This window comes from Cervus canadensis, chromosome 6, assembly GCF_019320065.1.
Source record: "Cervus canadensis isolate Bull #8, Minnesota chromosome 6, ASM1932006v1, whole genome shotgun sequence".
Taxonomy (NCBI): domain Eukaryota; kingdom Metazoa; phylum Chordata; class Mammalia; order Artiodactyla; family Cervidae; genus Cervus; species Cervus canadensis.
In genome coordinates this window covers 86,399,877-86,418,043 of record NC_057391.1, presented here as the reverse complement: position 1 = coordinate 86,418,043, position 18,167 = coordinate 86,399,877, and the positions used below count along the sequence as shown (strand labels likewise).

At 40.3% G+C, this 18,167-nt stretch overlaps 1 protein-coding gene across 3 annotated transcripts in view; it reads left to right on the top strand.

The window, feature by feature from the left end:
* The window catches only part of CEP128 (centrosomal protein 128), a 465,565-nt gene that overhangs the window by 158,530 nt on the left and 288,868 nt on the right, over nucleotides 1–18,167 (top strand). For all 3 annotated transcript variants that reach the window (XM_043472686.1, XM_043472687.1, XM_043472685.1), the window contains 2 exons: nucleotides 4,172–4,822; nucleotides 10,507–10,671. In XM_043472686.1, coding sequence (XP_043328621.1) covers nucleotides 4,172–4,822; nucleotides 10,507–10,671 — 816 coding nt within the window. The remainder of the gene's footprint in view (nucleotides 1–4,171; nucleotides 4,823–10,506; nucleotides 10,672–18,167) is intronic.

The following is an 18,167-nucleotide window of genomic DNA, read 5'->3' as shown; positions in this document are numbered from 1 at the left end:
TTTCTCTTACTTGCAGCAGAAAAACATTCAAGCTAATATGAAACATCAATTCTAGGAGTAAGGAGCTGTCAGTCGACAAACCTAAAATGATTGACGAAGTGGAGAAGTAGGGTGAGAACTGGGATGATCAGACTTTTCTCAAGGGAAGGCTGGAAAACTGCACCATGCTATTGGCGGTAACTGAGCCGTTAGAAGTCATGCCTTTGGGTCTTGATGATGTGCTTCAGGGGATGGTATTATGTGATCAGTAGGTAAGTGACTTTGGGCTTCCCTTGTCACTCAGCTGGTAAAGAATCTGCCTGTAATGCGGGGGACCTTGGTTCAATCCTTGGGTTGGGAAGATCCCCTGGAGAAGGTAAAGGCTACCCACTCCAGTATTCTGGCCTGGAGAATTCCTTGGACTGCATAGTCCATGGGGTTGCAAAGAGTCAGATACGACTGAGGAGCTTTCACTTCACTTCAGGAACACTTTAGATGTTGGAGTCTGTTGTATAGTTATCGGAGCCGTTAGAAAACTCCCAGAAGAGAACGATAAACACAGGTTGAAACTGGCCTGTCTAAAAGCAGAGAGAAAGATCTTGGGGCATTGGGAGACTGAAAATCTGCCATCTATAGCCCATATTTACTGAGTCTGATAATTTGGAGTCTTTCATAGTTGGAAAAGCCAAATCGTCTATTCATACTAAGGTTAGTCCAAGTAAGAGAGGGAGGTAGGACATTTAGCAGAAATTTAAATGAGGTAAAAAAACAAGCCGATTTCTCAGGCCCAGGCACATCTACTCAAGCATTTCTGGCCAAAGGAGACCCAAGTCCATTGTTCTGAATTCCCTCAAGATAAAGGTTATTCAACTGAGGGCCCCCAGGAATCTCCCGGATACTGAGGTGGTGGTTAAGACACTGACATTTTCAGACTCGGAGTCAATGTCTAGACACATCTTGGGCTATGGCTACTAGCCAAGCATTAACCAAAAGAAAATAGAAGTTACTTAGCTTTTAGTACGTATATTGCCAAAGAAATTCCAAACTTGACCAACATAGTCTGGGACTGTCTGCTCTAAGGCTGTCACTGCTGTCCTGAATTGATGTAACACTTGGAACACTGAAGGTGAGGGCAAAACCCAGAGAGTTGTAGCTTGGCAGGATCTGAGTTTTGGAGGACTCTTCTTGAAACACCCCATCCTGCTCTTCCCATCATGTGACAAAAATAAATATGGTATTTTGCAATCAAAGATATTTTATCCACTACAACTTCATCTCGAATACATGATTTTTACTGATATCTTCAGGGCTTCATGGAAGTCTCTTAACTCAAGGCCAGGGGCCTATGTTATCTGTTCCAAAGGTTAATCACTATGTTTAAGCCACCTTCCTTATTCTTGGGTCCCTCCTTATGTTATCGTTACAGCCAAGACTGGATTCTGTCAGTTTTGTCTTCTTTAATGCGGTGCATAGAGTGACCTCCCAAAGATACCTCAGCCTAGTTTCCAGAAGCTGAGAATATGGATGAAATTTCAATGCCATGATGATGTTATATGGCACAATGTTGATTTTAAGGTGAGGAGATTGTCTGAATGGGCCTAGTCTAATCATAGGAGACCTTAAAAGCAGATAAATCTTTCTGATTGTTGGGAGAAGGGGAAGTCAGAGGGATTCAAAACTTGAGAAGGATTCGGTGTGGAATGTTACTGGCTGCAGAGACAGAGGAGTCCATAATCCAAGGAGTGCGAGTGGCTTTAATTTTATTTTTTTTTTCCAATTTTTTTCCATTTATTTTTGTTAGTTGGAGGCTAATTACTTTACAGTATTGTAGTGGTTTTTGCCATACATTGACATGAATCAGCCATGGATTTAAATGTATTCCCCATCCCGATACCCCCTCCCACCTCCCTCTCCACCCGATCCCTCTGGGTCTTCCCAGTGCACCAGCCCTGAGCACTTGTCTCATGCATCCAACCTGGGCTGGTGATCTGTTTCACTCTTGATAATATACATGCTTTGATGCTGTTCTCTCTAAACATCCCACCCTCGCCTTCTCCCACAGAGTCCAAAAGTCTGTTCTGTACATCTGTGTCTCTTTTTCTGTTTTGCATATAGGGTTATCATTACCATCTTTCTAAATTCCATATATATGTGTTAGTATACTGTATTGGTCTTTATCTTTCTGGCTTACTTCACTCTGTATAATGGGCTCCAGTTTCATCCATCTCATTAGAACTGATTCAAATGAATTCTTTTTAATGGCTGAGTAATATTCCATTGAGTATATGTACCACAGCTTCCTTATCCATTCATCTGCTGATGGGCATCTAGGTTGCTTCCATGTCCTGGCTATTATAAACAGTGTTACGATGGCTTTTAGAAGCTCAGAAAAACAGCTGGCCCAAAGCTAGCAAAGGTAACAGGGACCCATGTCCTAGGTGCACAGAACTAAATTGCCAGCACCATGAATGAGCTTGGAAGTAGATTCTCCCTCAAAGCCTCCAGATAAGAGCCCAGGTTAGCTGACATCTTGATTTTAGCATCAGGAGACAGAAGGCAGAATTGCTTGCCAGGATTGACAAGCTGGAAACAGTGAGCTAATAAATGGGTGTTGTTGTTAAGCTATGAAATTTGTTGGGATTTGCTACACTGCAATAGAAAAAGAATACATCTGCCCTTGTTTAGTCACTCAGTCATGACCAACTCTTTTTCAACCCCATGGACCATAGCCCACCAGGCTCCTCTGTCTGTGGGATTTCTCAGGCAAGAATACTGGAGTGGGTTGCCATTTCCTTCTCCAACATCCGCCCTTAGGCTTATGATTATTTCTAGCCATTTTTCCTGCCTTAAATTCTCTCTGAAGTGAACTGTTTCCTCTGTGTTCTAGAGACTTTTCAATCTGGAACAGTACTTTATCAGTGAACCCCTCTCTTCACAGTTTTGATCACTATCTTGCATAAGTACACCCCGGAGACTCCTGGTTTCTCCTTAAACTTAAATCCCACCCCCTCTCTTTACTTCCCCCTTCCCAGTTGTCTTTATCACAACCCTATGATGTAGCTTTTATTATCTTTATAAGGATAAGCAATTTCTTTAGGGCCATAGAACTACTTATGCCTAGGCTGAGAATCCAGTTCTCCTGGTCAGAGCTCAGCTGCTTAATCACTCCCTTTTATTATTTCTCCTGTTAGCTTCATGCTGTTTCTCCCTGTTAGAAATTTGAGGAGACCATTTTTTTTGAAGTGATGGACTCATTTTATCATGAATTGTTTCACATTGAGGTGCAAAATATAAAGTATAAAAATGTCTTAAAGTACTTGCATTTTAACTCATTTCTAATTCTAAAATGAGAATCTTAATTTTTTTTTTCCCCCTGGGTTCAAACTATGGTAGGCATCAGTAAACAGGTGTACAGAGATGCTATTGGTGTCAGTGTTGGGGGAGAGGGGGCAGTTTAAGCTTCCTTAGCTGTTGGCTTTTTCATTTGCATCGATGGATGGTGAGGATTAAAGGGTTAGTTCTTGGCCTTTGTCCCTGAGCAATAGCCTTAACCCCCAAAGAGGCTGGCAGAGGGTGATGGCCTTTTGGTCCTTTGACTTTTCTCATGAGTCCCTTCCCAACCTTTCCAGCTCTTAAATTAACCTTATTTCTACCTTTATTGAACTTAAAGACCTCCACATTACATACTGGTGTGTTTCTTGGCACTAATCAAATTACATTATTTGATTAACAGTGACTGATCCTACCAAAACCTTTCTGTATCTACGTTCTTCTTCACGTTATCTTCCCTATCTGTTTTGAGGTTTCTCCTTTTAAAAAGTGTGCCATTGAAATGCAAATCATTGTTATTTTAAGTAACATTGTATTATTTTAACCTCTGGTAAATAATAACTGGAGTCTTTTTCTCCCGTTCTTCTGATCAATTTTATCTTAGCTTTAAGTAATTATTTATGATCATGGATGGATGCATTTTGGTGATGAAAACCTGAAACATATATCTCAATGTGGTACTACTTCAGAACAATTGTATTTTTCTAGCCTAAAAAAGTATTTTTTATTTAAAACCAGAAAAAATACAAAGTATTTTTTTATGAAATTTTCTTCTCCTTGTGGCTTAAACTTTATTTTGTTTTCTGGTAGTGTATATGGTGAATTTTACAGTAATTTTTGCTTTCTGTTTCTAATCTGATAGATTTTAAAAGAAAAGGATGAACTGAAAAGCCAGCTTTATGCAGCGCTGCAACAAATAGAGAGTCTTCGAAAGGAATTAAACGATGTGCTGACCAAGCGTGCCCTTCAAGAGGAGGAGCTTCATTGTAAGGAGCAGAAGCTAAGTGATGTTAAGTCTCATCAAGCTGATCTTGAATTGGAAGTCAAGGATTCCCTGGATACTATCCATAGGCTAGAAAGTGAATTGAAAAAACAGAATAAGATTCAAAGCCAGGTGAAAGCTGAGAAAGCTCACCTGGAGGAACAAATTGCAGAGCTGAAGGAGAGCCAGGCCAAGGACAAAGCTCAACTTCTTGAGATGCAAGAGGCCATCAAGGACTTGAGTGCCATCCGGGCAGACCTTGCAAATAAATTGGCAGAGGAACAGAGAGCCAGGAAAGAGGTCCTCAAGAACCTTTCTGACCTCAGGACAGAAGCAAAATCTAAAGATGAGGAAACAGCTACAATCATTACTCAGTTAAAGCTCGAAAGAAACATTCACCAGAGGGAGCTGGAAGATCTCACATCATCTTTGCAGAGTGTGAAAACGAAACACGAACAAAATATCCAGGAGCTGATGAAGCACTTCAAGAAGGAAAAGAGTGAGGCTGAGAATCATATTAGGACCCTGAAGGTACCTGCGCTGAGTTATCCTGATAATACTGGAGGAAATTTTCTGGTGGCTCATGAAGTTAATAAAGCGTAAACTTTTAGAGATCGTTCTGTATTCCCAAGCACTGAAGGAGAGAGAAAACTAACAATAAAGAGGCGTATTCGTGCCTGTTCGGCCAGGTTGGAATGAGTTATAGCGACCTGGGAGCACCTATTGCAGAGGACTGAAACCCTTTAAAAAGAACATTTAGCTATTCGGGGAGTTCAGGAAAGGCAGACATAGGTGGCAGTAAGTCATGGACCTGAAACGTGCCCTCATTCAACATTTATGATCTTCTAAAATATAAAAGGCAAAGACTTGTCAAGGCCATAGAAGCTATAACCATGGCCCTTATTAGTATGGTAACTAAAGAGGATTGGCCTATGGGTTTTGTAAACCCAAGGCTTTTTGAGAATTACCCCTTCTTTTCCAAGTCAGAATTGCCTGGGTAAATGCATAATTGAGATCTTGGATTTGAGGAAGTATGTCTAAGATGTATGTATCATTATACTAGCATTTATCACATGCAGGGGAATCATCTCATAACATGATGGTCAGGAGTGTGATAAATCTATCCCCCCCTTCCTGCTTTAGTTTTTCTCTAGAGCATGCATCATCATACGATATAGATTTCATACTATTTATTTTTTAATCTCGTTTTATTAGTATGAAAACTCCATGAGGATTGGGATTTGACTCTTGTTTACAACTATATCCCTAGTGCCCAGTTCCTGGAACATTAAAAATATCTGTTGAATAGGTGAATACATGCATAAATCTGTACAGATTAATTATATTTTTTCTCAAAATTCCTTGAAATGCAACTATCATAAAAATGCTTATGATAAAGATGAAATTATTAACTATAATTAAGCTGCACTTGTAGAATGTTTTCAGCTAATTTATTAATTCTTCTTTAGTCCTATTTAGTCTACTGGCAGTAGTGAATTTGGGGTTATTTAAGTTGGGGTGGGCAGAGCAGAATGGAAGCTGGAAGAAATAGGTAAGAGGCCTGCATTCTATTTCATGTAACCTAAGACACTATCTTTGTAAGGTGGATCATTGCTCTATGCTTAGGAAAAAAAATTATGCCTATGAAAACATGACATGCTATCAATTGTAAGATAACATCCCAAGACAGAGAAGGTAAAATGTGAAAAAATTGTATCTTTTGATTTTGGTGAAGTATGGCATAATAGTCTTTCAGTGTTGGTGAGTCCATAAGCAAAAGTAGAATCCGAGATATAGAGAAGAGAATACACATATATATATGTATACATATATATATGAATACATATATAAAAAATAAAATACATATCATCATATATTGATTGGTTGGTTGTGACAATAATAATACTAGCAGACTTTTTTCAGCACTTAGATTGTGCTGGTTTTATTTTTGTAAGAACTTTATGTGTGTTACTCATTTCATACATCATCTCTGTAGATTGTGTGATGTTAATTCCTCTCCAGTGAAGAAATTCAGATGTGAGAAGTAACTTTTCCAAGGTCTTACACTGGAGAGTAATAGAGATAGGGCTTGAACTAAGGTAGTCAGATACTTGAGTTCTTAACTACTTTGCTGTACTGGAAAAGGTTTAGACTCTAGACTGGCTAGGTTTGGTTTTGGGTGACTAGATAGATAATGAAGCTGTTTGTCAAGATGAATAATATAGACAGAGCAGCATATTTGGAGAGAGTGGTAATGTCAAATTCAGCTTCTTAACATGTTGTTGAGTTAGGGGGAAGAGACCTTAAACCTAATCATGAAAGTCTAGGTGGAACAGTTTAGTACGTAATGGGTTAGAAGTTGAGGAGTAAGTTGAGATTCAAGTTAGATATTTGGGAGTCAGTAATCCATTGTTGGTAGTTGAAATCACAGGGTATGGATGACATTATGCAAGGAGAAAGAAGAGGATGAAATTCTAGGACACCACTGTTTAAAGGAAGAGTCGCGTAAACTGTGAAAGAGTTCCTAGGAAATACAGAACAAAGAACCACATGTGACACAGGAGGAGAGCCAGAAGAGAATGGTATCTTGTGAACCTAAGCAGGACATTTTAGAAGAGTAGAGTCTTGAGTGTCAGTGTGGCAGACAGGCTAAAAGATGAACTAAATAATGTGTTCGTTCCATTTGTCACAGATGGGGGGAGAAGGCCTGTGGGGAGATGTGAGGGGCTGGATCAATACCAGAGTGGATAGATTTCAGCAGGAGACAGGGCATATCTTCCTGACGGTTCTGAAAGAGCTCAGTAAGCTTGGGAAGGTTGATAGGGATGGACTTGGATTGGTGATGTGAATCTCGAGTAGAGCAGCTGTGCAGTGAGTTGTTCGTGGTGGTGAAGGCTGGTACCAACCGCACGAGGCCAGTCTGGGAGCAGGTGATGTGCTGCCGCGTGGCTACCACTGGAGTGTCAGGGACAAAGGAGCGAGAGAGTGGAGGGAAAGGAATCGATGACTGCAGGCTGCTTGTTTGGTAGGAGTTCCTCGACTGGAGCTTCGATTTTCAGAGTTGAGGTCCAGGCGAGTGGTAATGCAGTGGGTTGCCATTGTGCAATATGGGTGAAAGTGGTTGGAAGAGAACGGGTCAAATAACTTTGATGTTAGTTTGTTGGGTAGATATTTGCGTGTTTATGATGCTGTTGCGAAGGCGTTAATGGGTCATATGCCAAAAACATCAGTGAAGAGGATGACTGGTTGGTTGGCTACTGCTAACAAGGAAGGCAGAGTTGAAATAGTGTGAATCTCAAAGGAAGGTGGCGTTTTTCCCGAGGATGCATATGTCATGATTTGTTAGGTCATGAATTGAGAAGTGGTTCTTTCAAGGAACTTTCAGTTTTCCTGGGAATGTTGAAACTGCACCCTCTTTTTCTTCTTGCTATGACTGACGTATTTCGTATTCTTATCATCACTATGTAGCTGTGTGATAAATGTTCATTCCAGCAGGAGCTGGTAAATCAGTTCTTGCAGATTCAAGATCATCTGTGTAAAAACATCATTCTCACATTGTATTGATAATATGGTTTCTTGAGAGGGAGGTGAAGTCAGGAGGTACGGCCTGCTTGACAGAAACTGCATTTGCCCCTGGACGCCTTGGCATATGAACAGTATAGCGTGCGTCATAGTAGCAAATGGATTTCAAGCTGCTATTTGGACTGTGGAGATACGAGACACAGCTCTGAGGAGCCTCCTTACTTCCCCCTTAGTCTCTCTTTCTACCCCCAACTCCTCCCTTTCAGTCTTCAGATACCACCTGTGTTGCCTCTTTCAGATCGCTGATCCGAGTGTATCACTTCCTGCTCAGAAACCTTCAAAACCCATTACTATCTCTGGAACGAAGTCTCAGATCTAGTCTAGTCCTCCCTGATGTGGTCCCACCTGAGCTGTTCACACTTGGAGCCTTTTTCTGTTTTCCAATGCGCCTCATACAAAGGGAAAACCATTTCCTGCTCCAACTTCTCATTGCCTGCTCTTTGTTCGGGTTGTCTTTCCCCCCAGTCTGCCCGAGGAAAAGGGCTGCCTAACCTTTCAAGGCCCAGTTAATTTTTTACGTCTCTTATAGATTCACTGAAAAGTGAAAGTGAAGTTACAGATTCACTGAAGATGGCTGTGTCTCAGCTGAGGTTGAGATAAATCTCTTGCTCCTCTGTTTCCGTAGCTGTCTGTGGGTACCACTAATATAGCATATTTAGGTTGCCTTGTATTTTGGTGTGTTTCGGGTATATTCATACCTCTCCAGAGGGACAGGCAGCAGGTATTAGCTGCTTAGATTTTTTTTTTCTTTTTTAGTTTGTTTTTAATTTGGAGGACTGAGATGAGGGATTTTGTAGTCACTCTTTAATGTGATACAAAAGCAGCAGCATATGTGCTTAAAAGGAGACCAGGGATTGTGAGAGCTCAGTACTGTTCTCTTAAACCGAAATCACCCATGAGGGCCAACCCCACTTCATGCTGTTTTATTAATATAATCCTGTACTTTTGACTCATTTGTATTAATTAAAAGTAGTTTATAGCAGTGGTCATCATCAAAGATTTAATATATCGAGTTACGTACTAGAGGGCTATAGACAAATAGCTCTGTAAATGTTGTATCTGTCTTTTGGCTTCACCTTAATTTATCACTTTTTCTGAGTCTAGTAAGTGCTGATACATTACCCATATTTTTTTTCTCTGCACAAATTATATATTTTTTTCCCATCAAGACCTACCCTTCTCATGCCTATTTTTTGAATTTAAATGTAAAATATTTTAATGAAACACTCTTACTGCTATTAATATTTAAAGGCTGTTTGAAGGTTATTTGAAGGATATTATCACCTCATGATGATTTCAACAAAGATGATTTTGTAGAGCCTTACTGGGATCAGAAGACCAAGAGTAGAGTTGTGTATTTTTGCCATTTGCTGGCCACAGGATCTTTGTCAGGTTACTTAACCTCTCTGTACTTCATCAGTAGAACGGGAGCAGTCACGTCTTTCTCTCTCACAGGGTTTTTGTGAGTGACATCACTGTGTAAGCCCTAAAATGAAATGTAAACATAATAATGAGACCACCAGAAGAAGTAAGTTCTTCGTCAAACCTAGGCATTAGTGTTCTAAAACAAGTTCTCCGGGGGCAGAGGGGAACCCTGATCTGTAGAATTTGCCAAGTTCAGTGATTTAAGAGCCCCCATTTGACTGGTTTCAAGCTATCAAACAGCATCACTGCAGACACAGTTGGGAGATGAACAACAGTGGCTCCCTGAGAGTCTCTGTGAGCTGGCCCAGCTCACCACTGGCCTTTGGGCAAGACTGTCTATACCCGTGCTCTTTGCCGTGCCTGACATAGAGTCAGTGTTTACACTGTCCTTTTAAAGGTATTTAAGTTCACATACCTGGCAAATCTTTATTGAATCCCCTCTGCACATTATTCCTAATTTTTTTTTAAAGCTGATTCTGGTTATATTTCAAATAATAAACAAAAACCAGGCACATTATTGCATTATTGGTACTGAAATAATCCCTGGTAAACCCCTTTTACATACTTAGTTGTTTATAGTTTTCTCGCTGCTGCAATTCATAATCTTTTTAACCCCACAGGAGTGGTATTCATAAACCCCTTTTACATACTTAGTTGTTTATAGTTTTCTCGCTGCTGCAATTCATAATCTTTTTAACCCCACAGGAGTGGTATTCATAATTACATTGCACAAAAAAGTACACAATTCTTTCCCCAAAAAAAGAGGAGGTAGCTTCAAAGGGAATATTGTGAAGCTCCTCTTGTGGAAAAGGACACTGATCAGGCAGTGATGTCCCACAGTGTCCTTGTGGGGACATCTCTCTGCAGGTGGTGGCCCTTTGGGTTGCACAGATCCCTGCTTACACCTTTATTAAGACCTTCTTATTCATCGTTGTCAAACTTGACTGTTGCATCTGTGTCTTTTATGGTTCATGCCTGTTATCTTCAGCACCTAGTACAGTACCTTGCACTTACTTGGTTGCTCAGTTAGTGCTAAGCAGAGCTTGAACACATGGAAAGAATGTTTCCTTTGCATGTCTGTCTGTGTGGGATGCTTAGAAGTAGCAAAATCTCCAAGTATTTGCCCACTGATATAACGTGGAATTTGTCTTGTGTACAGTTTGGCTGTGGCCAGTGGACTTTCTCTTTTCTCCTTTTTTGTTCCTCAGGCAGAAAGCTTAGAAGATAAGAATATGGCTAAAGTCCACCGTTGTCAGCTGGAGAAGCTGAAATCGCAGTATGACAGACTGACAGAGGAATTAACCCAGAATGAAAATGAGAACAAAAAACTGAAGCTAAAATACCAGTGTTTGAAGGATGAACTAGAAGAAAAGGTAAAAATGTGGATGGATTCTAATTGAAAAGGCTTATTTACATTTCTTCTAGAACATAGTTTATGTATTAATAAATGCTAATTTTCAGCTTTCATAGAAAAGTTGTGTCGGTGCCAGATACAGTCATAGACATTTATTAGAATTCTGTGATTTTTATTCTTTCAACAACTAATAACCTTCTAATACTTTTTATTTTAAATTTCTAATGGATCTTAAAATAGGTATTTACAGGCAAGCTAGCAAAGAAAGGAGTTATGGTTTATTGAAGACCTACTCTATAGCAAGCATTTATGCCAACAGATTGATTTATGTGTGCTCATTTAATTCACACAACTCTTTGAGTTAGATTTTATTGATCCCTTTAACCCATGAGGAAACCATGGTTCAAAATAAAACATGTAATAGTTAAGTGGTCACTGTGCACTAGGCACTCTTCATGTTCATAGACATTTTATGAAATTGATACTATTAGGCTCATTTTTTAAGTTACAGAGACTGAAGCTTAAGAAGGTTGGTAACCTTGGAATGTTACCAGCAGACTCACTGCTTTCCTGTCAGTAGCTCTGTAAAATTTGGGATGTATCTGCTGTATATTGGGGCTTCCCAGGTGGCGCTAGTGGTAAAGAACACACCTGGCAATGCAGGAAATGTAAGACGCTCAGGTTCGATCCCTGGGTCGGGAAGATCCCCTGGAGGAGGGCATGGCAACCGCCTCCAGTGTTCTTGCCTGGAGAACCCCATGGACAGAGGAGTCTGGCGGGCTACAGTCCATGTTGCTGTTGTTCAGTCACTCAGTTGTGTCTGACTGTTTGTGACCCATGGACTGCAGCATGCCAGGCTTCCCTGCCCATCACCAACTCCTGGAGTTGCTCAAACTCATGTCCATTGAGTCAGTGATGCCATCCAACCCCCTCATCCTCTGTCACCCCCTTCTCCTCATGCAGGGTTGCAGAGTCGGACACAACTGAAGCAACTTAGCACGCATGCACGCTATGTATCAGGCATTGGGGAGAGTACTAGGGACTTTCAGCAAGTCACTGCTTTTGTGGCAAAGCGTCAACTAAGAATAGAAGATAGAATATTTAAATTTGTGTTCTGTGTCTTTCAGTTCAGTTCAGTCACTCAGTCGTGTCCAACTCTTTGTGACCCCATGGACTGCAGCACGCCAGGCCTCCCTGCCCTTCACCAACTCCCGGAGTTTACTCAAACTCATGCCCACTGAGTCAGTGATGCCATCCAACCATCTCTTTGTCTTTACCAACTTCTTAAAAGGATTTGCCTGCCAGTGTGATAGAAGTCAAATAGAGAAAAGACTCTTAGCATTTGGATAATAGGATAGGGCAGGATAGACTGGGCCAGATGAATCCTATTCTTCATAAGTGTTACTAACTAACATCTGTGATAAAGGAACTATCAAGGGGTAGGGTGTCATAAAATTCTGCATAAACCTCTAGAAGAAACTTTCATGCTTTGCTCTTCTTTTCTTCTGTCATTTCTGTATATGTATTTTTACCTTTCTAGTAATTGTTAAAAGCAAGAAAATAAAATTTAAGTAAACTTGGTGTTTATGATTAAATGTGCTTCAGTTCAGTTCAGTCTCTCAGTCGTGTCCAACTCTTTGCGACCTCATGAACTGCAGCACGCCAGGCCTCCCTGTCCATCATCAACTCCCGGAGTTTACTCAAACTCATGTCCATTGAGTCAGTGATGCCATCCAACCATCTTATCCTCTGTCATCCTCTTCTCCTTCTACCCTCAATCTTTTCAAGCATCAGGGTCTTTTCAAATAAGTCAGCTCTTGGCATCAGGTGGCCAAAGTATTGGAGTTTCAGTTGCAACCTCAGTCCTTCCAGTGAACACCCAGCTTGTGCTTCATCCAGCTCAGCGTTTCTCATGATGTACTATTCATATAAGTTAAATAAGCAGGGTGACAATATACAGCCTTGATGCACTCCTTTTCCTATTTGGAACCAGTCTGTTGTTCCATGTCCAGTTCTAACTGTTGCTTCCTGACCTGCATACAGGTTTCTCAAGAGGCAGGTCAGGTGTTCTGGTATTCCAATCTCTTTCAGAATTTTCCACAGTTTATTGTGATCCACACAGTAAGTTGCTAAATTTAGGCCTACAATCTTGACAGTTGTAATTTAGCTCTTATGTCATACTTTGTTTTCATTATGTCTAATGTTCACAAATATTTAATGTATCTGTTTTAAGGGTGTAGTTGCTTAGGAGATAAGGCTTAATTTTCCAAGTTTTTCATAATTAAAATTTAGCCAGAAAGTTATGTTAACATGTTATATATTTAGTTATTTGCATTTAGGAAATAGTAGAGAAATTTTTGATACATTGAAAGTGTAAAGTTTACCTTATTCTGCTTAGAATAAATGTTTCTTCACTATTATATTTGTGATGTTCCAGGTATATATGCATTATTGTGTATTCATATAAATGGAACATTCGAGACTTCCCTGGTGGTCCAGTGGTTAAGACTTTGTTCTTCCCCTGCAAGGGGCTTGCGATTGATCCCTGGTTGAAGAACGATGCCCTGTGGCACAGCCAAAATTAAATAAATAAGTAAATACATAGAACATTTACCTTAGAACAGAGTTTTTGTCAACTACGAATTGTCACCTGCTGTGAGCCCTTGCCATCTACCTCTGTAAGGATTAAATCATGTGCTGCTCTGGCTGCGGACCTTCAGCACCTCCTGAAGGGACTTCAAGGTAGAGATCAGGGATGAGGCACTCTGTGCTCTGGGAAGACTGGCAGAACAGGTCTCCAGAGAGTTAGATATTTTCAGTAGCTGATTTTATGAACCCAATCCTTGCACCTGCTCATATCTAGAAAAGCCCTAAATCCTTTGATCTTGACATCAGCTCCTTGTGACTAGCAGAAAGCCTTTGCGAAGATAAATGTTTGCATGAACTCCGTATTCACCACCAGAATCACATATATATTGACTTTGCCCCCTATCTCTTTGGAACAGTTGCCCAGAGCTCTCTGAGGTGCTGTCTCCCAGGCTTCAGCCCTCATTTTGCCCCAGATAAAGCTTAACTCTTATGTTGTACATTTTTTTTCAGTTGACAGTTTCTGGAGTTAGTGGTTGTACAGTAGACCAGCCTCCCTTAGTGGTTTCCCTGTCCACAATTTCAGTTACCTGCCACAGTGGATTACTGAAATTACCAATTTTGGACCAATTGTGGTGCAGAAAGATTAATTGGAAAATTCTAGAAATAATTCGTAAGTTTTAAGTTGCACATTGTTCTGAGTAACATGGTGAAATATTCCTCTGTTCCACTTTCTTCCACCTGGGATGCCCACTTATCTCAATCTGCTGCTAACATCCAACCAGCCACATCATCATGGCTTGATGGCCCAGAATCACCCAAAGCTGGTGAGATCCTCCTTCTGAGGTATTATCAGAAGGTCAGTAGTAGCTTAGCGCTATCTCATCATGTAGGCATTTTAATGTCTCATATCTTCACAAGAAGAGTGATGAATATGGTACAGTAAGATATTTTGATAGAAAGAAAGAGACCACCTTCATATAACTTTATTACAGTGTATCATTACAGTTGTCCTATTTCATTATTTGTTATTATTGATAATCTCTTACTGTGCTGGTTTATAAGTTAAACTTTATTATAGATATGTACATGTAGAGCATCATCACTCTGCTGACAAAGCAGAGACATCATTAAAAGCAATATCCTTTTCAATTGTTAAAACTATTGAATATATAGTCAAGTCCTGATAATGGGTGCTGATGCAAAGAAAAGATATCTAAAGTCTAAAATGGTAAATAATCTTAAGAATACATAGAGACATACACACATACCTTATGGGCTTGCTTTTTTAAAATATATTTTGTTTACCTGATTGTTTATCCTTTTGATTGACTTAGCTGTTTCTATTCATCTAATTTTTTTAGTATAATTAGCTGTGAATCAAAATTTCATTGGCTCAAGTTATATCCAGATAGGGCCTTTCTCTTTCAGAGGTAGTGAGGTGTTCACGGCTATGGACAGAACTTTCAGTTTAAATCATTTTGTAGCCGTGCGGCATTAGGCAAGTTGCTTAAAACTCAAAGTCTCAGTTATATCATCCTTGAAACTGGTATAATAACAAATTCTAATGGAGTTAAATGTGAAAATGTATTTAAAGTGCTTGGCAGAGTGTCTGATACCTGATCAGCTATCAATTAGCAGCTGCCATTATTTTATTACTGTTATGTTACCAAGCGGATGCCAGTTAATGGTTTCGCCAAGTAATAAACCAGTCAGCAAGCATTGGTTACCTACCTAATGATATGTTAAGGATTAAGGGCCAGGGAGCTGGGAATAAGGCTTACTGCACTGTGTTGATTGGACGTTTTGAGCCAGAACTGTGTTGAGTCATTTGGGATGTCGGTCCACAAAGGAGGCGCTAACTTGAGAAAAGCTGGCATTTCTATCTTGTGGAACAAACAGGAGGCTGGGTTGGTAATTATGTTTTCTCTTTGAAGAGAGGAACCCAATCATGGTTGTTTTTCTATCCCCAAGATCAGGTAGAGAGCTTTTCATATGGTAGGCAATTTGTAAGTAGATTGTGGATGAAGAGATACGACTGTGTATACATACGTGCTCATATGTTTGCGTGTGTGCTCAGTCGCTCAGTCATGTCCTGCCCTTTTCAACCTGATGAACTGTAGCCTGCCAGGCTCCTCTGTCCATGCTTCGATTTCTTGGATTTCCCAGACAAGAATACTAGAGTGGGTTGCCATTTCCTCCTCCAGGGGATCTTCCTGACCCAGAAGTTGAACCCGTGTCTCCTGCGGCTCCTGCATTGGCAGACAGATTCTTTACCACTGGCACCACCTGGGAAGCCCTGCTTCTGTGTTTATGTGTAGATAAAAAATATGGTAACCTATGGCTATAGATGTTTGTTCATTCTCCTCCTCTCTCTCTCTCCTCCCCCCTGCCTCTCTTCTCCACTCTTCCTTTCCCTTTCCTTCAATGAGTGTCTATGTGTTGGCCAGTCTGGGGGAAATAAAAACAAGAAAACAGTACAAAAATATGTCTGCAGTGGAAAAAAGCCCATGACTTATATCCCAGAGATTCCTGCTATCCAGGCAGTGCAGTGAACTTGACAAATAGGGCCCAACTGAAGGACTTCTAATCCTAATGAAGGGATTTCCAATCAAAAGGGTCTCTCTAGAACCATTTCTGATCAGCTCATAGATTATGTAGGCTATCTGGGATGCTTAGCTAACTCTTATAATACTTGCTTTTCTTCATTGTTACACTTTATCTTCGTTTTCTGTTAGTTCTTTGGGAGATGTGAGTGGCTACAGTGAAACAATTAGGAGACAAATTGTGAGACAATCTAAGGCAGTGGAGTTCACAGGAATGTAAACATTGAATAGATTACGGCTTGCAGAAATGTGTTTTTGTTCCTTCTCATGAAATCTGTTATTTAAATTGTTTGTGAAGTGACATGTAGCAACATATTTAAAGCTATGGCTGTGTTGGCTAAAAACACTTAAGAAATAATTTTCTTATATAAAATGTAGATCTTTAAAAAAGATCATTATAATTCAGAATTGCAACTGTAATGATGATGCCATTTTTACGTAAGCTGGAAACTGAGGTTGAGAACATAGTATTGTGACTCGCCCAACATTGCACAGCTTGTGTTGGAAACAGGATATGAGCACAGATTTCTTGTATTTTCCCCTTTATTTACTGCCAGTAAAATGACTCACGTTTCTGTCTTTTCATTGATTTCTTTAGTGTTGAATTTAAATTTGTTGTTATTATAGTCAACAAAGATTACCGTATCCTTTCTTATTTGTTTCTGGTCTGCATAAATTTTGGATTAGAAGTCATCAATAATTTTTTTAGAAAAGTCTAATTAAAACCTGATATTTCCACATAAAAGATATCTGTGACTGGAAAAAATGAATCAGCATTGTTTAATTTTGTTTTGTTTCTAACTTGACCATCTGTTTAGGATTGTCCTTTTTCATGAGATGAAAAAATGTATGTGATTGTCAGATAACTGTTCTATAAGATATTGACTCTGCTAAAATCACAGTTTTACATTTTTTACCAAGAACTCTTTGATAGTAGCAAGCAGAATTCTCTGTTTTTTGTTTATTTGTTTGTCCCCTCCCCCCCCCCCCCAAGTACGAAAAAGAAGTAGAAGTTAGTGAGCTGTTGACTTGTAGCACTGATTTTAATGATTACACTTTAGACCATTTTTAGGCAAACTATGCTCTTTGGTGCTTCATGTTTTTTACATTGTGTGAATAGAATAAAGCTATAACTTCTACATATTAATTTGGTGGAAAACTTTAAACCAGACACTTTAAATAAACACTAACTAGGATACTATGAGTAATTTCCTGTCAGGTTTCTCCCAATTAAAAACAAATAAGGAAAATAATAATAAAATGGTCAAATTGAAGGCAAAATTGTAAATTTATCATTTGTTATCACTTAAAAGTAAAGTGCTTTTACTGAATCCCTGATAGTCGTTAAGCCCAGACTAGTCCGTCCTTTTTCAGAGAACTGACAGAAACACCAGAGTGTTACCATGTATAAATCACTCAGCCAGATGTTAGGAAACACGTTGAGAATTCATCAATGGAGTGACCTCATCCAGCTGTGGTAGAGGGAGGGGCGTGACACAGAGATGTATGAGAGGACATTTGGTCTCTGCTTCCCAGACTGAAACGGCTTCCCTGGTGGCTCAGATGGTAAACAATCTGCCTGCAGTGTGGGAGACCCTCATCCCTTGGTGAAGGGAATGGCAACCCACTCCAGTATTCTTGCCTGGAGAAGTCCATGGACCAAGCAGCCTGGCGGGCTACAGTCCGTAGGGTCACAGGGTCGCACACGACTGAGCGACTCACACTTTCACCCTTCCCCAGGCTGAAACGAAGGTGTGGAGAAGAAGCCACTTCCAACCGCTTTCCCATTGGCAGTGAACTCTCACCAACCATTTACAATCTAACCGGTTGGTTTTAAGTGAATTTAAGGAGTGACATCCAAGTTTGTGTCTTTATGACCTCTGATTTGGATTTGGATTTAAGGCATTTCGAGTCATTTTGAAGGGCTTCCCTGGTGGCTAACTGTGAAGAAGCTGCCTGCCGATGCAGTAGGTGTGAGACGTGGGCTCCATCCCTGGGTCTGGACGAGCCCCTGCAAGAGGAAGTAGCACCCACTCCATGAGTCTTGCCTGGGATTTCCCAGACAGAGGGGCCCGGCGGGTTACAGCCCACTGTCACAGAGTCGGACATGGCTGAGCGGCTAACACTTTCTCTTTTCGAAGCATTTAATCTTTAACTTGTTGTCAGTTCAGTCTCTCAGTTGCATCTGACTCTTTGTGACCCCATGGACTGCAGCATACCAGGCTTCCCTATCCATCACCAACTCCTGAAGATTACTCAAACTCATGTCCATTGAGTCAGTGATGCCATCCAACCATCTCATCCTCTGTTGTCCCCTTCTCCT